The sequence below is a fragment of the Borostomias antarcticus genome (assembly GCF_949987555.1).
Source record: "Borostomias antarcticus genome assembly, chromosome: 16".
NCBI classification, from domain to species: Eukaryota; Metazoa; Chordata; class Actinopteri; order Stomiiformes; family Stomiidae; genus Borostomias; species Borostomias antarcticus.
In genome coordinates this window covers 12412380-12436186 of record NC_140249.1, presented here as the reverse complement: position 1 = coordinate 12436186, position 23807 = coordinate 12412380, and the positions used below count along the sequence as shown (strand labels likewise).

Below are 23807 nucleotides of genomic sequence, written 5' to 3'. Positions count from 1 at the left end.
GTCAAGGTACAGCCCACGACTGGGATGTTAGTAAGACGAGACTAGAGACGAGACAATGTTAGTAGGGAAGAGAACATTCCCTTTTAGAAAGCTTGTATTATTTTGTTAAACAGATCATGGACAAAGATAGACACATTTGACGAGGACATGCATGAGAAAACAGATTATCTAACTTTTTTTTTTGTAAGCGTTTTACATGGAGAAAACATGAATGAATGAATGAATGAACATGAAGAGTAAGCTGATTCATAAATACACAGGACAAGATGTGGTAAACAATGCAGGGTAAACACCAATAGAAGCTAAATATAGATTGCCAAACAAACAAGTGATATAACCATCGTCAAAAGCAACACCAACAACACATGACGCAACAGCAACAACACATGACGCGCTGAACCAATCACGTTCTCAGAAATCAACAACAGCCAATGAGATTTCACGCTTAGCATCAAACCCGCCTTTGTATTTCCACGATTGGTTGCTGATACAAATGAAACTATCAGGTTTGGTTGCGATAACATTGCACTCGAGAGAGAGAGAGAGAGACCTTTCCAATGATACCTGGGATGACCCGGTACAGACGAAAGAAACGCTGCGAGACGTTCTGAAAGAAGGCTAACTTTTGGTGATTTTAGGAAGAATCTACAGACGCAAACAGACTAAATGAAGTAAAATAAACATCTAAATGCGTATTTTTGATGTTTTATTTCCACTAGTATGAAAGAAGACATGTTATGGAAGCAAACTAGCACAAAATCTCAAATTTGACCAGGGCGTTGAAAAACGATGTTTTCACCTACCGTGTCTCCCCTTAAACACAGTTAAACACAGTACTCTGAGGATAGTCTGGAACAGATCTACAAATGTCAACTTCATAATTATGAATTTTCAATACTTGTATACCCACTCCAAACCAAACTTCAGTCACAGTTACAACAGTAGAACCTGGAAATCTTTGTTGCTTTCAAATCTTATACATGCAGAATGTAGTATCTTCCATCCATCTTCGTCTACCGTATAGACCCAACAGTCAAGTGGAGTGCAACATTCAAATAGGACAAACGAATACTGGGGTGTGTTCTTGTCTTTTCCTTCGTTCAATAGCTTCAATTTCAGGAGAGAAATGGTTTGAGTTACTTTGGTGTCCTAGTGAGTGTGGGGTGTATGTTTATGAGATCATGGCTGTGGAGCTTGTCCACGTTGCCATAACGATCCTGGGAAGGAGATGACAGGTAAGGTCACTTCTTTCAATAGCTCCTCCTCAGAGGAAGCCACAGTGTGGTTGGATTATGATTGTGTGTTGCTGGAGTGGCGGTCAGAGTTGTCATCATGACAGCAATGAGGAAAAGGTAGTGTTATTCTTTGTCTGATTCCTCATCTGAGGAGACCAGAGAGTGAGCTTTCGCCCTGGTGGTGACACAGGGTGTTGCATCTTGGTCGTTGGAATCCTTGGGCCGGTTGTGCTCGTCCTGATTCGGAACCAGCCTGCAGTGGCTGGTGTGTACCCACGAAGTCCTCTCTGCTACGTCTGGGTCGGCAGCAGGATCTGGTACGGGCCCAGCCAACGGACACTGTGGTTTCAGGTCTCGGATCACAACCCACTGGTCTGGTTGGAGATGATGCAGGAAGCCCTCTCTGGCGTCCGGAATGGTCGCCTTCCCTTAGTGAGGATTTCATACGGGGAGCAGAGTCTTGCAGGTCGGAAATGTCTTTGAGAGACATGGGAGGAGAGACCTGTGAATCCACAGATGAGAGAGACAGCATAGACAAAACAGGAGAGCAAGAGGAGAGCACCTCAGCTTTAGCAGCGGAGTTAGCAACCATACTACCTATGGACACAGGATCAGAGGTTTCAACAGGAGCTTGGCCTTTGCCCACTATTTTACTAGATCATAGACAATAATACACATTAAGTTTACCAGTTAACGTGATCAAATCCACTGTCCCTTTTACATAAATAACCGAATGAATGACCTCAGTATAGGTTATGCTAATTATGACATGAGCATTCATTCAAAATCAGGGTGAGAGAGGAGAATATCTGACAGGTTTGAGCGTGGCTTATTGATTTCCTCCACTATGTCGACACAGTCATGTTTCTCCGCCTTCTGGAGGAGGAAGCAGAGTTAAGAACAGTGCATCATGTCTCCGCCTTCTGGAGGAGGAAGCAGAGTTAAGAACAGTGCATCTTTGAAATGCACGGTCAACAGTACATTCTGATAACAGCAGCCTTGCTGTATGCAGGTGTGATGTCTCTCCCTGTAAAAGAAGAATAAACACAGCATGCAGGACATGGACAAAACAGCGTGTGCAGTGTTACTAGGTCTGAAACATAGCGCCAGTGGTAGCTGCCACTGATTTCAAGTAGGACACGAGTCCTATGAACAGAGTCAAGTCTTTTTAGAGTCAGAAATACTTAAACAGGGTGTGTTAGTCAGTCTCAGTTTAAGCGTTGTTAGAGCCAGTCGGGCTCGTCAGTCCATGTAATTTTGTCAGGGGGAGCTAGCTTTTGTCCAATGAGGGTTATGTCTGCAAAATTAGGGATAGACTCTGCAGTAGCCTACAGTCCCAAGCAGTGCATTTTTCTATTATTATTACGTGACCAAGGTAATCACCCTGCTCACGCACCAATTGGATTTAGTTCTTAGAAATTCTATGGCCATTTCCTAAAATAAAACAACACTTTCGTGTCATCAAACCATGACTCCTTGTTTCTAACAAGAAGTTGATCATTTAAAGAGGGGAGACCTAACACATTATGTAAAACAACGCCCCCTAAGGGTGAAAGCAAAAATTCCCTGAAGTCAGGGTGAACAAATGGAAAAAAATGCATTACTCAAACCAAATAACAGTAAATGAATAGCTTCATATGCGATTCTCAAAGTCTGAACAAATATAATTTATCTAAACCGTTCTCAAGAGAACACTAGGGGTGTTGTAGGTTGAGCTCTTAATTTCAACAATCACATTTCTGCGCTTGAGGACAGAGTTTTGAGCACGCTTCGGACGTGATGGTTCCTTGGGTCTGACAACCGCTTGGTTACTATCCTTAAATCTAGTCTAGATCATATCTATCTCTTACCCACAGTCAGTCGGGCAACGTGAGCTGTTTGACCAGCATCCCACGAACCAAGGTGTCAGCCCATCTGTATGGGAAGTCGGTTACCCCGGTTGCTGGAGAGTCACCTGGTGTGAGTATCCAATTCTTGGAGTAGCCTCCATCTCTCGTTCCGTGCCTGTGTCTACTCTGTAAACAAACTTCAGAAAAAATACATGACACATTTGTTTTACCATGCAGCTGTCTCTGTGGGCCGTCAGACACACAGACAGAGCTGCATGGGCAGTTTAAATAAAATAAAAGACAGACAAAAGAAAAGACAGTCAAAAATAAAAGACGTTTCAATTTCTCATCACCCTTGTGGGTAACACCAGGTCTTATTAGAAATTATGCGCCGGAGGTACATAAACATAACAAAATAAATCATAGGAAACAGTTTTGATAAATTGGAGTGATGTCTTTTTTTTTCGAGAATATGTCCAATTAGTTAAAGGCCGTGACCCATGATATTGTAGTGTGGTGGTTTTACCTTCTTAGGATGGATGATATCAATTCCGTTGGAGTCACACCTCTGAAAACTAGTTTGCAAAGCAGATCTGAGCATATTAAGTTAATATGACAATATGACAATACAGTGAATTGAGTGTGACGTTAGCATCATCTAACACAACTTTAATTGGCAGTCATTTCAAATTATTAAAATACTTGCGGTTCCAACCGGTGTGGTCATTTATCCGGCAGTCCAGGAACGACAGTTGTCTGTAATACTCAGAACCAATGAATGTGCATCTGAAATCAGCTATAACATGTAATCTTAAACAGAACATTTTTTTTTTTCTAAATTCGGTTGTTAGACAATATGTATCAGACTAAGATATTGTAATATGAATGATTTTTTTTTTCCTCTTTCTCTTTCCCCCCTGTCACGTACACCTTTACTCTCCCTAGACTTTCCCTATTGAAATATCTATCTTATCTAGTCAGAATCCACCATCCAGTGGAGTACTAACAGAAGACTTCTGTATTCTAGCGTATAATCTACATGTCCTCCGTAAATTCCCTCTGCGGTTGCAGAAATAACAACGGCTATTAGATCGGTTAAACTTACTACTTTGTTGTGAATATCCCTGGTTATCTCTGGACCCCCCTGATTGTTGTCGTTGTCCACCCGTCTGTTGTTGCCCAGTGCGAGCGTTGTTGTTGAAGTACCTAAACTACGCTGCCTGCAGTCTTGCAGAGTCCCTTTTTATCTCAGATTCACGTTGTTCATTGAGCAGACGGATTATTGGCAAGCACAGTTTACCAAACTCAGTAACCAGATGTTCAACAGACTCAGAAGCAGGAACAAAGGGATGGGGCAGATTTGGTGTGGCAGTGGCAAAGGTGTGATCAGGGGTCACAGAGACACCAACTGGAGGGCGAGACAAAGCAGGAGGGTATGACACAGGGAAAGCAACCATATGGTCAATGGAAGAGGGCCCAGAGGGAGGGGTGTCAGAAGAGAACCTAGAGGGGCCGATATTTTAGACATCCAAAGAGTTTGTGGGAAGGGGGCTCCAAAAATAGTACCAGTTAAAGGCAAGGGAGTTGATACCTGAGACGTAGCAGGCGCAGAGGTGACAGGTGGCTGAACAACAGGAGGGGACGTAAATCGTAACACTGCAGGAGCAAGGGGTGTGGCTTGAACCAAGGAGGTTGGGGGTGTTGCAGTTGGTTGGACAAGAGGTGTTAGAGCAGGAAGGGGGGCCTCATGCATAGGGCCTGGAGCGGGGGCTGGTTGAGCCTGGGGGCCTGCCACGTTCACTCAACCAAATCACTGCTGTGCTGAGAGATTCTTTTTTTTTCCTGTTATATATTTTTTTATTTTTTTCAACAAAATGGCAGACTCAGAAGACTAGCCAAGAAGGTAGCAGAACAAAATGGTGGACCCTCAAAATGGTGGACCACGAGGGAAAACAGGAAGTCAATTCTTTTTTTTTTTCACACAAGCAGCAAAACCGGAAGTTAACCACGTGTGTACAAAGTTAGAAGAAAGTACTAACACGTGGGCTAATCAACATGTGGATGAACTAGCTAGCACGTGGAAGCTAGCATTGAAACAATAGAATGAAAACCATAGCTAACAGAGAAGATAGCTAGCTTGGAGCAGAACAAGAACAGTATCCTAGCCAGAATGCAGCCAGCATGAAAATTAATCACAGAAACGTACACAAAACAAAACCAGCATAAAACGAAACACACAGCATAAACATGGGTTTAACAGTAAACACAAAACAGGACCTCAAATCCCAATACAAGATCAACAAATACAGATCTACCTTGGTGTAGACTCAAACATACAATGGATCCAATAGCTAAGAAGCCTCAGCTTCACATAAAACACAAAACGCAGGACGCAGCAAACAGCCAAATGTAGCCTACCCGCCGACGAAAGACACCGTGGCTGCGTTCCGAATCGCCTACTACCCTACTATATAGTATGCCAAAACAGAATGTAGTATGTCCCAATACATAGTATGCCACATGCAGTATGGCAAAAGTACCAGGATGACCTACTACATCCGGTCGTATTTTGCAGTATGCACGCCAGCAGGCTTTTCTGGCTATTCTGACCCACAATCCTTTGCGCAGCGGTAATGTGCGTCACATGCGCGAGTTGACAGCTGTAGACGAATGTCGCGTTATGGACAGCGACGGATGTGGGCTAATTTCAAGGCGCAATGTTATGACAAGGTAGTATGTCCCAATTGGATGCCTACTGCTTGCAAAGTACGTACTTTCTAAGGGCAGCTGTAGTAGGTACTGGTAGTAAGAAGTAGAAGTATGCGATTCGGAACGCAGCCCGTCTACCACAAACACACACACATCCAAGTCAACAAACAAAACAAAACAAAATAAGGTCTTCACGACTTACCTAGCTAACCACCCGGGGATTCCAAATAAACTCTTGAAGTGTAACATCCATCTCCATGTTGTGCTCTTCACAACAGGAGTAGAAACAAAAACGAGCCTCAGATAACAAAGCCCCCTCGAGTCGCGGCAACCCCCACAACGTGGAACACAAACCAGAAATTCAAAAGAGAAGGCTTTCCGAGAGTGAACGCTGTGTAGTACTTCACGACGTTGTAAATGCCTCGCTAACAAAAACCTAACCCTGGTTCAGTTATATAGGTTTTTAAGCGGGCATGCGGCTCAAAAACAGGCTTTAGCTACCCAGGACACGTGTGTAACACCGGCTCGAATAAACCCTATTGTCTAAGTTATCACAGCTGAACAAATAAAGGGACCACTATAAACTAGATTCAAACGACGTACCAGATTTCTGCAAGTTCCAGACCGACCAGGGCCTCGGGGTAATATCCTACCAGCTACGATAGCATCCCCGAGGTTGAGCTCCCGCGTCCTTGAGAAAGCATGCCACGCGTCCGTGTGATCAGCCCAAACAAGCCGAAAACCGAGCAGCCGTCCCAAAGAACATTCACGTCGCCAGATTTGTTAAGGAAAAATCTTGGTTTAGTTTAGATTTCAAAGAACACGCTGAGTGGTCGGTCAAGCTGGTTTTAAACAAAGACAATAGTTTATTCTATGTTACGATTCTGCAGATTCGGACAAGAGCACAGGAAGTGACTCCGGGCTCGTGTGGTTCACTTGAGGACGAGGTAGATAGCTTATAACGTGAAAAAGGAAGTGACATAGTGTCAGGATGAAGAGGACAGGGAAGTGATGTCACACAGGAAGAATTTGTAGTTTTAACAGACTGATCTATGAGAACGAACTACAAAGTTAGAATAACAGTCAAGTGGGAAAACAGAAAAACTATTTTTGGAGTGAACACATGGGTGATGACTTGAAATTACATTAACAGACCTGTGAAGATAAATGCATAGGCAAGTTTCCCCAGATCTTGTTGAGACATAAATCCTTTAATCCTTGATATATTCTTCAGGTGATAGTAGGCTGACTTTGTAATTGTCTTAATGTAACTTGAAATTCAAGTCTGATTCCATGACTACACTAAAATTTCTGGCTTCGTTTGTGGTTTTTAGCATTACTGATTGCAGTTGAGCGCTGACTTTAAAACGTTATCCTTTGGCTCCAAAGACAATTACTTCAGTTTTATTTTTGTTTAGTTGAAGAAAGTTCTGGCACATCTAATCATTGATTTGTTCAATGCACTTACTCAGTGCTTGTATGGGATTATAGTCCCCTGGTGATATACAGTAGTGATATAAAATGTGTGTCATCTGCGTAGCTATGGTAACATATTGTTGTTTTCCATAATTTGAGCTAGTGAGTGCATAATGGTGGGAGCAGAAGAGGCCCCAGAATGGAGCCTTGGGGAACTCGGGGAATTTTTGTCTACTCAGATTTGTAATTTCCTATAGACACAATGTAGTCTCTGTCATTCAAGTACGATTAAAACCAGTCTAGCAATGTGCCAGAAATTCCCAGCCAGTTTTCCAGTCAGCTTAGTAATATGTTGTGGTCAATCGTGTCGAATGCAGCGCTGAGATCCAGTAATACTAAGACTCAAATTCTGCCATTGTCGGTGTTTAAACGGACGTCATTGAAGACATCCATAGGAATGGTGTTGGAGTAGTGTTTCCATGGAAGTGGTCGGCGCTGTCAACGTGGTTCCTCCCATCCATCTGCTCCTCTCTGATCTCATCCTCGCTGCCAGAGCTGTAACTATGCACGCAGTCCTCCCTAAATAACAGTCAACAACAACAGCTGGGACTTCTGGCTTGTTTCTGGCTTACTTTCGCCTCCCTGCGCGTTTCCTTCCGGAGTCAAGCTTTTGTTTGTATCCCGATCTTAACGAGCGAGGAATCCTGACATTCTCCCATCTGTTACCTGAAGACACTCCACATCCCCCCTGCTGAAAGTCAACTTCGCTCAAGGCAGCTGGTTACAACTGAGCACTTAGCTCAGGTGGCTAACTCAATCTCAGCCCAAACTGTGCCTGCTCCCCCCTCATCGCTTGTGTGCGATGTGGTGTGGTGATGTTCAGCTCGGTGGGCTGGATTCTCAGATGGTGGAGGAGGGGGGTGGTGGGGTAGATGGTAAAGTGTGCAGGGGAAGCACAGAGGGCACATCGGTGAAATGAGAACAGACTTTGACCATCTGCTACCTCCCCCTCCCCCCTCTCCTTCCCCCTCCCTGCCAGGCGGGGTTACAGGGACCCGTCAGAGGGCACTCTCCCTGGGTCAAGGTGAGCTTGGCGTCGGCCCCGGGCCAGCTGATCTGGGCCCGGCCCAGGCGGTGTGTGTGGCCCGGAGCCCTGGTCCCCCGCGGGGCCTCGTTAGCGAGAGGTACATGGCCGCGTCCAGGGTCGAGGTCGCCTCGCTCCGCTCAAGGAAGCGGCGCTGTTCGTGCGCGCGCCATCTTCCGCCGGCTCCTGTGAGATCTCGCGCAGTCTGACGGTTTTGAGAAAAATCCACCATAATTTTGGGCCTAAATCCAACGGGTGCTATCAGGTGCAGACGGCCTGGCTCTGATCCGTGCAAACTAGCCCCCTGTTGACTGAGCTGCTGTCTCATCCAAAGCGCCTGGAGCCAGTGTGTGACCTCTAACCCCTGACTTGACCTCTCCGAGGGAGGCCGTCTGTGTGTGTGGTCAGAAGGATTTATTTGGCAAACAACTACTGTCACTAGCCCCGGGCAGAGCTGGATTTTGGCCAGCAGGGGGGCCATGCTGCCTAAGGCAGGGCAAGTCGAGCAGCACTACAGCGTGCGTGTGTGAGCGAGAGTCGTGTATGTGTCGGCAGGAGGCGCAAACACCTGTTTTTGGCGAAAGCTTATCCGTGAAAAACGAGCTGGACTTGACCTTCAAGCGTCTCGCCGACCTGGAAACTCTCCAGCTACAACAAAATGCACCGTTACCTGATTAATTCGCACTGTCTTTGCCAAGTGCACCTTTTTATAGGCCGCCAGGGGCTTAATGGTAGGATTTGGATTAGGTAAATTAGTCTGTGTTAAGTTTCATCTTGCCAGCTCGACGTTCTGTAATCGGGGGCTTGTCTGACTCTCAGGTTATTGCTGTGGTCTTATCCCTCTCTCTGCGCCCTTGCTGACCCACAGCTCCAGCAACCCCCTCTGAATGAGCACACAGTGGAACTGACATTGGCAGTTGCATAAGCCCTGTCAGTCATCCCTCTCCTCTCCCCTCCTCGCTCTGGTTCTCTGTGGGGAAGAATTGATTTGTTTCGGGGGGGATCGTTATCAGCTGTGTTCAACAAAAGTTCACGGTGTTATTTATTGCACACTTTACAGCCTCTCTCTCTCGTTCTATCTCTTCTATCTCTCTCACACTCTTCCTTCTCTTGCTCTTTCTCTCTTTCTCTCTCTAACTATCTCCCTCTATTGTCAGTCTCCTCCCCTCACTCACTTTCTCCCTCTCTCTCTCTCTCTCTCTCTCTCTCTCTGTCTCACCGGCCCTCACAGTATGGTTTAGGGATCTCCTCCTCCATAAGCCAGCAAATGAGGCCGAGAGTGCAGAGATGCCCTGTCTGTCTGTCTGTCTGTCTGTCTGTCTGTCTGTAGGCTTTATGGTCACGGGGACCGCTCCAGAATGAGAACCGCCTCTCCGCCAGACAGGAAACCCCACTGGACAGGGGAGAGAGCGAGAGAGAGAGAGAGAGAGGGAGAGAGCGAGAGGGAGATGGACTGGATTATAAAATGGCTTGGGAAAACAGTTTTGTTGATGCGAGGGACACCAGGATCAGTCCCTTAATTATCCTGGCCACCCGGGTCTGTACTGCTGTGGCCCGTCTGGGCTTGCTGCACGGACCCAGTTTCTCTATCTCCAGCAGACTTCACACACGAACGGCCCGGGGAATACATTTAATCCCATTGTTCTCCCATCTCCATCTGTGGATATTTATTTGACCACGCAGCTGGGCACCTCTGTGCCTGCGGTCCGTCACTGACCAGACACACGCAGCTGACCGCCCAAATCACTGACCAGACACACGCAGCTGACCGCCTAAATCACTGACCAGACACGCAGCTGACTGCCAAATCACTGACCAGACACACGCAGCTGACCGCCCAAATTACTGACCAGACACACGCAGCTGACCGCCCAAATCACTGACCAGACACACGCAGCTGACCGCCCAAATCACTGACCAGACACACGCAGCTGACCACCCAAATCACAAGAAAGGGCCGAGCTGGAGGGAACACGTAGAGAGCTATTCTCATTATCTGTGTGTGTGTGTGTGTGTGTGTATGTATATATGTGTGTGTGTGTGTGTGTGTGCGCGCGCGCGCGTCTCCTCCCGTCCAGGTCCAGTGGGCGGAGCAGCAGGTGGTGAAACAGAGGAAGAAGAGGGACATCTACGAAGAACCAACAGACCCCAATTTCTCTGAGCAGTGGTACCTGGTAAGCCAAGGCCATTAACTGTCCTCTCCCTCCATCACAGAGAGCCATAGAGCCTGCACACCAAGCTATAGCTGAGACTTTATATTCCACTGGGGGCGGCTGTATAGCTCGGGAGGTAGAGCGGGTCGTTGACTGTAGGGTCGGCGGTTCGAATCCTGGCTGTTCCTGACTACCTGTCGAAGTGTCCTTGGGCAAGACACTGAACCCCAAATTGCTCCCAATGAGCAGGCTAGCACCTTGCATGGCAGCTGCCACCATTGGTGTGTGAATGTGTGTGTGAAAGGGTGAATGAGAGGCCATTGTAAAGCGCTTTGGATAAAAGCACTCTAAAAGTGCAGTCCATTTACCATTTACCATATTCAATATTTAATCTTATTCGAACACATTCGAATTCTTGTGATCATGTCAACAGTACAATATCTGATCAGCACTAATCAGTTCCTCATTCCAGTCCCATTGTAGTAACACAGCTAGACATTATAAGACATCTCCCCTGGTTCGGTGTGTTCTGGTTCTACCCTAAAACCACGTTCTGCGCTGAACCCAGCACCCGTTCCTCTCACTGAACGCCATTCCACTCGTTGTCGTTATTTAGATCTTTAGCTAAGTGTTGTCGTTATTTACATCTTTAGCTAAGTGTTATCTACATGTCGGCTAATAACTGCACGGGATGTGAGGCTCACAGGGACCGGTTTGTTTATTTCTCATCAAGTCAGAGCTGTGTGTTCTGACCGGTGTGTATCAGAGCTGTGTGTTCTGACCGGTGTGTATCAGAGCTGTGTGTTCTGACCGGTGTGTATCAGAGCTGTGTGTTCTGACCGGTGTGTATCAGAGCTGTGCATAGCGGTTCTTCCGCGGGCGAGACTCTGAACGGAAGACAGAGATTGTTGATGAGCGAATCGCACCGCCGAGTCAGCGGAGGCTAATTTGGTGGCGCCGTTTAGCCAGACTCCTCAGCAGCGACGGGCCGCAGGGTCTGAGCCTGACAAACGCACCATCCATACTAGACCTGTAACTGTTCACTCAGCCATGATCCAGTGTTCCAGCGCAGCACGGGAACGCCGTCCAACGTCACACACCCCGCCCGGCGCACACACCCCACCCGGCGCGCACACTCCCCCCGGCGCACACAGACCTCCCAGAGTCCGATAGATACCCCTGTGTCTGCTGTGGATGTCGTAGCATTTAGTTAACACACACACACGTACACACAGACATACACCAGCCCACTTCCGGCTTTAGGCCTGGGCCATAGCAAACACACACCAGTATTTGCCATGTCTCTACTATGATGCGTGTAGCCTCTCTTACTCTGAAATGTAATTTAATGTAATGTACTGCTTTATAAATGTTCTTAGCCGGTAGACAAACATACTCCAGGAGCTTGCTCGATCACCTTGTTGAGAGGGGTCAGGGAAGAATTTTTACAGCTCACTTATCTGGCCCCCGGGTGATTACTGTTTTTTTTCTTCCCTCTGGAATATGTAGAGGTGGGTCGTATACCCACCTCCCTTGTTCTCTGTAAAGCGCATTGTGTTGCCTCTGGGTATGAGATGCGCTATACAAATAAAGCTTTGATTGATTGATTGATTGATTGATTGATTGATTGATTGATTGATTGATTGATTGATTGATTGATTGATTGATTGATTGATTGATTGATTGATTGATTGATTGATTGATACTGGAATTGAAGAGATGTTTCCTGGAAATTATACAAGGGACATTATACAAGGGACATTATACAGGGACATTATACAAGGGACATTATACAAGGACATTATACAAGGGATGTTATACAGGGACATTATACAGGGACCTTATACATGGGATGTTATACAGGGACCTTATACAGGGGATGTTATACAGGGACATTATACAAGGGACATTATACAGGGGATGTTATACAGGGGATGTTATACAGGGATGTTATACAGGGACCCTACACAGGGACATTATACAAGGGATGTTATACAGGGACATTATACAGGGACCCTATACAGGGACATTATACAAGGGACATTATAGAGGGGATGTTATACAGGGACATTATACAGGGACATTGTACAGGGACCTTATACACAGACCTTATACAGGGACGTTATACAGGGACATTATACAGGGACATTATACAGGGGATGTTATACAGGGACATTATACAAGGACATTATACAAGGGATGTTATACAGGGACGTTATACAGGGACCTCATACATGGGATGTTATACAGGGACCTTATACAGGGGATGTTATACAAGGGACATTATACAAGGGACATTATACAGGGGATGTTATACAGGGGATGTTATACAGGGATGTTATACAGGGACATTATACAAGGGACATTATAGAGGGGATGTTATACAGGGACATTATACAAGGGACATTATACAGGGACATTATACAAGGGACATTATACAAGGACATTATACAAGGGATGTTATACAGGGACATTATACAGGGACCTTATACATGGGATGTTATTACAGGGACCTTATACATGGGATGTTATACAGGGACCTTATACAGGGGATGTTATACAGGGACATTATACAAGGGACATTATACAGGGGATGTTATACAGGGACCATATACAGGGACATTATACAAGGGATGTTATACAGGGACATTATACAGGGACATTGTACAGGGACATTATACAGGGACATTGTACAGGGACCTTATACACAGACCTTATACAGGGACCTTATACAGGGACATTATACAGGGGATGTTATACAGGGACATTATACAGGGGATGTTATACAGGGACATTATACAAGGGACATTATACAAGGACATTATACAAGGGATGTTATACAGGGACATTATACAGGGACCTCATACATGGGATGTTATACAGGGACCTTATACAGGGGATGTTATACAAGGGACATTATACAAGGGACATTATACAAGGGACATTATACAGGGGATGTTATACAGGGGATGTTATACAGGGATGTTATACAGGGACATTATACAAGGGACATTATAGAGGGGATGTTATACAGGGACATTATACAAGGGACATTATACAGGGACATTATACAAGGGACATTATACAAGGACATTATACAAGGGATGTTATACAGGGACATTATACAGGGACCTTATACATGGGATGTTATTACAGGGACCTTATACATGGGATGTTATACAGGGACCTTATACAGGGGATGTTATACAGGGACGTTATACAAGGGACATTATACAGGGGATGTTATACAGGGGATGTTATACAGGGACCATATACAGGGACATTATACAAGGGATGTTATACAGGGACATTATACAGGGACATTGTACAGGGACATTATACAGGGACATTGTGCAGGGACCTTATACACAGACCTTATACAGGGACGTTATACAGGGACATTATACAGGGGATGTTATACAGGGACATTATACAGGGGATGTTATACAGGGACATTATACAGGGAATGTTATACAGGGACATTATACAGTGGATGTTATACAGGGACATTATACAGGGAATGTTATACAGGGACATTATACAAGGGGCGTTATACAGGGACATTATACAGGGGATGTTATAGAGGGACATTATACAGGGCCATTATACAGGGACGTTATACAGGGACATTATACAGGGGATGTTATACAGGGGATGTTATACAGGGACATTATACAAGGGGCATTATACAGGGACATTATAGAGGGACATTATACAGGGATATTGTACAGGGACCTTATACAGGGGATGTTATACAGGGACATTTACAGGGACGTTATACAGGGACATTTACAGGGGATGTTATACAGGGACATTATACAGGGAATGTTATACAGGGACATTATACAAAGACATTATACAAGGGACATTATACAGGGGACATTATACAGGGACATTATACAGGGGATGTTATACAGCGACATTATACAGGGACATTATACGGGGATGTTATACAGGGACATTATACAGGGGATGTTATACAGGGACATTATACAAGGGACATTATATAAGGGACATTATACAGGGGACATTATACAGGGACATTATACAGGGGATGTTATACAAGGGACATTATACAGGGGATGTTATACAGGGACATTACACAGGGGATGTTATACAGGGACATTATAAAGGGACATTATATAGGGACATTATAAAGGGACATTATACAGGGGCATTACATTACAGGGACATGTATAAGGTCAGATTATCATTCTTTTTGTATCAATCACAAGTAATGAAGTGTACAGATGTGCTCATTACAAATTACATTAAATTACAGTCATTTAGCAGACGCTTTTATCCAAAACGACTAACAATAATTGCATTTAACGTAGGAAAAGCCAATGTACTACTACTTGCCAGAACTCACAAGTGCATCTTCTTTCTAAAACAAGTAACTAAGAGCATAATCTAGTGCTGAAGGCAAAGTGCAAGAATACCAATCTAAAGTACAGTGCAATACAATACAATGCAATACAATAAGTGCTTAGGAGGGAGGATTGTTGTAGTACTTCTTGAAGAGATGAGTTTTGAGCCTGCGACGAAAGATGGGCAGCGACTCTGCTGTCCTGACATCAGTGGGCAATTCATTCCACCACTGCGGGGCCAGGACAGAGAAGAACCGTGACCGTGTCGATCGACCGTAGGCGCCTCGGAGTGACGGGGCAACCAGTCGCCCCGAGGTAGCAGAGCGTAGCGGTCGGGAGGGGGTGTAGGGTTTGACCATGGCTTGGAGGTAGGAAGGGGCTGTTCCTTTCATTGCAGGCATTGTAGGCTAGTGCCAGAGTTTTAAGAGCCCAGAGGTGTAGTGTAGAGGGAAAACAGGAGAGGACCCAGGACAGACCCTTGTGGAACCCCCGTAGTCAGACTACACGGTTCCGACATCGACCCTCTCCATGTCATCTGGTAGGAGCGGCCCGTCAGGTAGGATGCAAACGGGGAGTGTGCAGAGCCAGCGACGCCTTTCTCCTCGAGGGTGGAGAGGAGGATCTGGTGGTCTACCGTATCAAATGCTGCTGACAGGTCTAGGAGTATCAGGACAGAGGAGAGAGAGTTCGCTCTCGCGGCATGGAGTGACTCCGTCACTGCAAGGAGGGCGGTCTCTGTCGAGTGGCCAGCCTTGAACCCGGACTGGTGGGGATCTAGGAGGTTGTTCTGGTGGAGGTACGAGTTGGTTAAAGATGGCACGTTCAAGTGTTTTGGATAGAAAGGATAGAAGGGAAACCGGCCTGTAGTTCAGATGGGGGTCGAGAGATGGTTTCTTTAGGAGGGGGGTGACTCTGGCAGTCTTGAAAGCGGAGGGAAAGCATCCTGATACAAGAGATGCGTTGATGAGGTGGGTTAGGAAGGGAAGGAGTTCGGGTGCAACAGACTGAAGGAGAGTCGAGGGAACAGGGTTTAGGGAGCACTTGGTGGGGCGGTTAGATGTTACAAGGTTGAGGGCCTCGTTGGGGGAGAGGGGAGAAAAGTGGGATAAGGTGAGGCGTGGAGAGGAGGGGGGGAGCGGAGAGGGGAGAGAGGGTGAGGGTGGGGGTGTGAGGTTTGTGCACAGAGCGTTGACCAGGAGAGGGGGGGAAAGAGGATCTGATATCGTTAACTTTCTTGTCAAAGAAGTTGGCGAAATCACCAGGGACAAGGGAGGAGTTGGGAATAGGGGGTGGGGGCTGGTGTAGTGGAGAAGATTTCAAAGAGTTTTTTAGGATTGGAAGCAGAGGTTAGAATTTTAGAAGAAAGCAGCTTTAGCAGCAGACAGGGAGGAGGAGAATGTGGAAAGAAGAGATTGGAAATTAAGAAGTTCCTCTGGGAGCTTGCCTTTCCTCCATTTACGCTCAGCTATTCTCAGGCTCCGTCTATCAGTACGCACTGAGTCCGACAGCCATGGGGCAGGTGGAGTTGGGCGTGCAGGCCTGGAGGTGAGGGGACAGAGATTGTCCAGAGAAGAGGAAAGAGTAGAAAGGAGAAGATCAGTGGCAGTATCAGACGGTAGGAGAGAGAAGGATTCAGGGGCGGGGAGGGCAGAGGTGATGGTAGTGGAAAGGTCAGTAGGGGAGAGCGAGCGGAGATGGCTACGGGCGGTAACCATGTGGGTGGGAGGAGGAGTTACGGGGGAAGAGGGGATGGAGAGGGAGTAGGACATGAAATAGTGGTCAGAGAGATGGAGGGGAGTGACAGACAGGTTAGGGGTGGAACAGTGTCTAGTGAAGATGAGATCCAGCTGGTTGCCGGCTTTGTGAGTAGAAGGAGAAGAAGAGGTGAAGATCGAAGGAGGAGAGGAAAGACAGAAGAGGATCCAATTTCTCACTCTGGATGTTGAAGTCGCCGAGAAGGATGAGTCCGCACCCATCATCAGGGAAGTGCGAAACTAGTGTATCAAATAAAATACAAATACACAAACTTTATTTGTATAGCGCATATCATAGACAGAGGCAACACAATGCACTTTACAGAGAGCAATGGGGGGGGCGTCATAGGTCACACCCGTACATTCTCCAGAGGGAAGCAAAAAAACAGTTCACAAGGGGGCCGGAGCTGTAAAAACTCTCTCCTGACCTCTCTCAACGAGACGATCGAGCAAACTCCTGGAAAATGTTTGTCTATTGGCTAGGAACATTTACAGAGCAGTAAATATGGGCTACATACTTAATTAGAGAGACATGACTATCAGTAGAGTAGATAAATCTACTCACCCTAACCCGGGTCCATATCCTTTCCTACCCCCATCCTACCCCAACCCCTGCCCAGGCACTTTCACGCACACACTGACATACACCAGTGTTTGCCATGTCTCTCCTATGATGTTTTTAGCCTCTCTTACTCTGAAAATGTAATTTAATGTAATTTATTGCTTTATAAATGTTCTTATCTGGTAGACAAACATACTCCAGGAGCTTGCTCGATCGCCTTGTTGAGAGGGGGCCGGGAAGAATTTTTACAGCTCACTTTTCTGGCCCCGGGTGATACTGGTTTTTGCTTCCCTCTGGAATATGTAGAGGTGGGTCGTATGCCCATCTCCCTTGTTGTCTGTAAAGCGCATTGTGTTGCCTCTGGGTATGAAATGCGCTATACAAATAAAGCTTTGAATGATTGATTGATTGATTGATTGATTGATAAATAGTTAGAGAAGTTTCCTACATGGTTGGCGATTATGTGTTACTGTAGCTATCCCCGTAGTCCATAATAGGATATTAAGGTGTCACATAATACATCACAATAATCACTGAGCAGACAGGCTCATAGAGAGGATGGAGTACACTAAGTGACGCCGCTGAGCAGACGTGGGGAAACAAGCAGAGATTCCAGAAAAAAATTGGCGGGGGGGGTGGACAGGAGGATGGCGGGGGGCTTTTCCGGGAGCCATGAGGGCCTTAGGAGGACCTTGACCAGGAAAAACAGGGAGGGCAGGACTTTCCGGGACCTGGGTGTAGTACAAGAGGGGGAGACACTAGGGAGGAGAGAGGAAGACAGGGTTAGTAGCTGCACTGGGTCCTTACAGCGGTCAGGGGGATGTCTACCGGACACAAGGTGGCCTGCAGGAGACAGAGGGGCGTCCACAGGACCTGGGTAGATAATAATGGCCTTGGGCGGGAGGAGGAAGAGCAGGGTTAGTAGCACGCAGAGCCACATAAGCAACACACATCTAGATAGACACATAAAAGGACACATAAAAGGATACACCAGGGAGGACGTACACAAAGGATTCACTAGCAGGCTGGAGGTTGCCTCTCCTGGCTTGTGATTGTAGACGAGATTGAATAGGTATGTCTTAGGATCTCGCTTGAATATATCCACTATTTCAGCCCTTCTTAAAGGACAATGCACATTTTTGACAACCTGGACCTTATTTACGACATATTATAAGACGTTTGACTCACCGAGATCACTTTGGTGTAGTTCGGAGGCCTGTAGAAGAAATGTAAAATCCAGCGCGAGCCAGTATATCCATGTAATGGCGGTGATCGGGGCAACGAGAATGCAGCTTCTAAAAATCTATTTTCTGCCGCGAAACTTGTTTTCATCAATCTGTCTGGATGAATCGCTAGTTGTGCTTACATAGAGAGCATAGGCCTGTTGTGGTATTTCCCATGCCTCTGTAATATGATCTTTAGAAACGTCGTTAGACACGAAATAGCTTCCTCACTTGCTCCAGCACGCATGCGCACAGCGTGCTGGAGCAACGATTGCGCGCTGTGCGCATTAGTGCTGGAGCAAGTGAGGAAGCTATTTCGTTTCGAAAGACGTTTCGAAAGATCATGGCATGTGAAAACCACAACAGTTAGGCTCTATGTAAGCACAACTAGCGATTCATCCAGACAGATTGATGAAAACAACCGTTTCGCGGCAGAAAATAGATTTTTAGAAGCTGCATTCTCGTTGCCCCGATCACCGCCATTACATGGATATACTACACCAAAGTGATCTCGCTGAGTCAAACGTCTTATAATATGTCGTAAATAAGGTCCAGGTTGTCAAAAACGAGCATTGTCCTTTAAGTTCTCAGGCGAGGTGTTCCAGAGGTTGAGGGCATAGAAACTGAAAGCTGCCTCTCCATGTCTCTTGTTTTTTGTAACTGTTAGGAGTTCAGTACCGAAGGACCTTAGGGAACTACTGGGCATGTGCCTAAGAAGCATGTCTGAAATGTAGGTGTGTGACTGGAGAGATTTATAGACAAATAAAAGTATTTTAAAGTCTATTCTAGAGTTGACAGGTAACCAGTGTAGTGATTTTAAGACTGGTGTGATGTGTGCCCTCCGTCTAGTCTTAGTGAGGACTCATGCTGCAGCGTTCTGTATCATTTGTAGTTTGGAGATTGCTTTCTTTGGTAGGCCAGACAGTAAAGCATTGCAGTAGTCCAGCCTGCTTGTGATGAAAGCATGCATTAGTCTTTCAGTGTCAGCCTGAGAGAGAAACGGTTGCACCTTGGCAATGTGTCTTAGTGATAAAAATATGTCTTAGTAACATTCTTGATGTGGGTTTTGAAATTTGAAAGTATGACACCTAGGTTTTTATGTACCTGCTATAGCTAATAAATAATCACGGGGTTGAGATATATTGTCATCTGCATGTCCATGTATGGTGATGTTATACATGTAATATACATGTACAGTATGGTGATGTTATTCATGTTATATACTGCACACCAGATGTTCTGACCCACTGGCACTGGCTGCATCAGTTAGCCATGCAGGTGGCGGAGGGCTTGGGGGAATGAGTCTCTCTGGTTTGCCGTGTGTGTGTGTGTGTGTGTGTGTGTGTGTGTGTGTGTGTGTGTGTGTGTGTGTGATTGAAGCAGAGAGAACCTTCCTCCAGGTCCCATTCGTCACTGTGGATGTGGATGTCTGTCACTGTTCAACAGAGCGTTCCTCAGGGGGCGTGGCCTCTCCCTCCACCCCCAGGGAGGGGAGGGGATCTTGAGAGGGGAGGGGATCCGGGGAGGGGAGGGGATCTAGAGAGGGGAGGGGATCCGGGGAGGGGTGGGGATCTAGAGAGGGGAGGGGATCCGGGGAGGGGTGGGGATCTAGAGACCCCGTCGACAGGAAGCCATGTTCACCTGCACGAGTCGGCCTTGACAACAGCAGACAGACAACGCCCCTCAGTCTCTCCTCTCTGGCTCAGAAATGCTTAGGTTTTTCCTAATCTGCCCCCACCCCCCCTCCCTCTCCCTCCCTTCCTCTCTCTTTTTTTTATTTTTTTATTTTACCTTTATTTTACCAGAGAAGTCATATTGAGACAGAGGTCTCTTTTACAAAGGAGCCCTGGCCAAGACAGCCACAAACAGACAATTCAACAAACATTAAAAGCACATAAAAACACAGCAAAGCATTAGCACACACCACCAAAACACCAACAGGGCACATGTACACATGCACAAGACATAATAGCACACAATACCACATAGCATGATCAATCTCTCTCATCTGTCTATCTCTCTTTCTCTCCCTCCCTCCCCCCTCTATCTCTCTCTCCCTCCCTCTCTCTTTCCCTTTTTCTTCCACTCTCACCTGTCTATCTCTCTTTCTCTCCCTCCCTCCCCCCTCTATCTCTCTCCCTCCCTCTCTCTCCCCCTCTCTCTCCCTCTCTCTCTCTCTCCCCCCCCCCCCCCCCTCTCTCTCTCTCCCCCCCCCCCCCCCCCTCTCTCTCTCTCTTTCATTTTGTGTTTACTAAGCCTTTGGTGCTGGTAATGGATTAATAGGCGCATTGACTTGTTGGGACATAAATCACCTGTGGAAGGATTCTGTGAAACAGCCTCTGTCATTCAGCATTAGTCCTCTAACTGTCTGAGGCTTCAGCTCCTCCTCAGCTCTGTGGCAGCGCAGAGAAAAACAAACCCTCTTGGGGTTCCTGCGGACGAATGCAGAAAACGCAGGTGTTCAGCATACGGGACGCGCAGGCCACTCCCCGCCGCGCGTCCGAGGCCGTTAGCCCGGGCAGAATATTCACTGGAGCATGTAGCCTGTTAGCCAGCCTGTTAGCCAGCCAGCCAGGTAGCCTGTTAGCCAGCCTGTTAGCCAGCCAGCCAGGTAGCCTGTTAGCCAGCCAGCCATGCAGACTGTTAAAGGGCTGTTTGCTGGAATGCATCTGGAGGTGTGGTGCAGTCACGTTGGTGGGGGGGGGGGGGGGGCGGCGGTGTATGTGAGTCACACCGCCAAGGGGTTCAGAGAGAACTGGAGGCGGGGCACCCTGCAGTATCTACGATCTGGGATCTACTAGTCAGCCCTTTCTCCCCTGCCCTCTCCTCTCTCTTTCTCCCCTACCCTCTCCTCTCTCTCTTTCTCCCCTTTTTTTCTTTCTTCATCTCTCTCTCACTCTCTTTTCCCTTCTTTTGTACTGTCACTCACTGTCATCTTCCTCATCGTCCTCTTTTAAAACACCCTTCTTTCATCCCCAGCCCTCCTCTCCTTTATAGCCCCTCCCCTCCCTCTTCCCCACGGCGCTGTGGTTATGACTCCCCCTCTTCCCCACGGCGCTGTGGTTATGACTCCTCCTCTTCTCCACGGCGCTGTGGTTATGACTCCCCCTCTTCCCCACGGCGCTGTGGTTGTGACTCCCCCTCTTCCCCACGGCGCTGTGGTTATGACTCCCCCTCTTCCCCATGGTGCTGTGGTTATGACTCCCCCTCTTAGCGGCCTGCACTTCTTTGTTTTTTTTTCTTTGTTTTTTTTACACATTTTTTATTCAAAGAGTGCATAATATACAGATTGACACATAAATAATCACTGGTGTCTCTCAAGCTTTTCTATGTTTTAACATGAACAACACAAACCCATTTAAATATTAAATAAAATACAAAAAAACAATATCAATAACACTACCAATAACGAATAATAATAGTAAAATACCAACAGACAATAAACCTAAAAAAAACTTAAACAGCACGGAAAATAAGTACAGATGCACTTTCATTCACAATGTGACAACTATGCAAACCATCAACCACCTCCTACCCAAACAGACCACAATGTGACAACTATGCAAACCATCAACCACCTCCTACCCAAACACGCCACAATGGCAGATCCACACAGCAGGTCCCATGACACCCCCCAAGCCAACCAAACTACCAGAGCCCCCTACTACAGGAGAGAGAACGAATACGTAAAATTGAAATAAAAAATAAATAGATAAAAAACAAACAACCTTAGCCCAACCTCAGTCAACGGGCCATACTTGCAGTCTATCCACATAATTTATTAATTGCTGCCAATAAGAGAAAAAATTATCAGATGATCCTCGAATTGTAAATTTGATCTTTTCCAATTTCAAAAAGGACATAACATAATTTAACCATGATGTGGATGGGGAAGATTTCGCCTTCCAATGTAAGAGTATCCTCCTACGGGCTACCAGAGATGCAAAATAAATAATACTGATCTGTTTGTTGGATAAGACCACATCCTCCTCAGGAACCCCAAAAATGGCAATCTGGTAACATGGCAAAATAAATATCTCCAATATCTCTGAAATGGTACTAAAGAAAGATTTCCAGAATGCCGTCAGTTTTGGACAAAACCAGAAAATATGGGACAGATTTCCTGGTGAATGGGAGCATCTATTACAGTTGTCAGTAACATTGGGGTAGATTCTTGATAGTTTGGCTTTGCTGTAATGAACTCTATGAGTAACTTTTTCCAAGGCGGTCTCCCACCACTCATCTGAAAAAATAATACCCAGTTCAGTCTCCCAACCCATCCTAATTATATGCAAGGCAGTGTCATCACAAGGAATAGCCTCATAGAGATATGAGACATGACCCCTATCCATACTCGCTGAAGGGAGGAAACATTCAATACCTGAGGGAGGGGGCAACTGTGGGAACGTAGAGGAATGAGTCTTCACAAAGTGTCGGACCTGAAAATACCTAAACCGGTCAGAGCGGAGCAAATTATAAGTGGCACATACAGATGTGGGAACATAAGAATGTAACTTGACCCGCGGTATTCTAACAGGCGCTTTACGTCATTCCGCACCACCGCTCGCCTGCCCATAGGGGCGCAGTAATACCACTCATTGACCCATTGCTGGCTCGCACATTAGATGAGCCTACCGTTCTCAAACTCCTTGTTGTCTGTCTGGTTGTAATTTAATTATTACGAACAAAGCCTATCTATTTATAGTTTCTATCTCTGTAACTGTCGCCGGGTCTATATCTGTTAACTGTCGGGACAAGTAGAAGTTTAATACATTAGGCTGAGTGTTATGGAACATGGCATCAGGACGAGTAAGATGGCTAACGGAGATGACCAGAGATGTGTTTGAAATGGTTCACTCACTCCCTCCCTATTACCATGGATGTATTGAGTGCGACTCATAGTGAACTACATGGGGAATGATTTAACAGTTTTGGGACACATGGAATGTAACTGCGTAAGATATTCATGACTCAAACAAGCAGACGCGCCGATCACTGATGGCAGCAGGTTGAAATATCAGGTAGTATTCAGGTTCCATGTTTAGTTGAATGATAAATCCCATATAAATGGTTGGAATTCTAATGATGTGCAAGTGTGATTTTGTCAACTTAATGCTGTCTGCTAATAGCAGGCTGTGAAGCTGCACGATGAGACCGTGATAGCACGTTAGCTCACGACAGCAGCTTCCATAATATTAACGGTAGCTGTCGGTGGCTAAAAAGCAGATAGATAACTTTACAACGTTGATTCCTGTAGCTATTTTGATGCTATAAGTTCAACTTCTGTTTCTCGGGCAGGAACGGAGACGAACTCGCATTAGCAGCAAAGCAGCTAGAGGAATGATCGCGCGGTCTCTTTAGCCCTGAGACCATCAGGCAGGCAGCAGGAGGTCGTTGAAGGCTTTATATATTATTATGATATTATGTCTAATAATACATTCGTTGAAAGTAGGCTACACAGGCTGATCTACT

At 46.2% G+C, this 23807-nt stretch overlaps 1 protein-coding gene across 1 annotated transcript in view; it reads left to right on the top strand.

The window, feature by feature from the left end:
• The window catches only part of furinb (furin (paired basic amino acid cleaving enzyme) b), a gene marked incomplete at its 3' end in the record, with an annotated part of 304944 nt that overhangs the window by 103489 nt on the left and 177648 nt on the right, over positions 1-23807 (top strand). The window contains exon 4 of the mRNA XM_084451106.1: positions 10352-10447. Within this exon, the coding sequence (XP_084307232.1) occupies positions 10352-10447 (96 nt within the window). The remainder of the gene's footprint in view (positions 1-10351; positions 10448-23807) is intronic.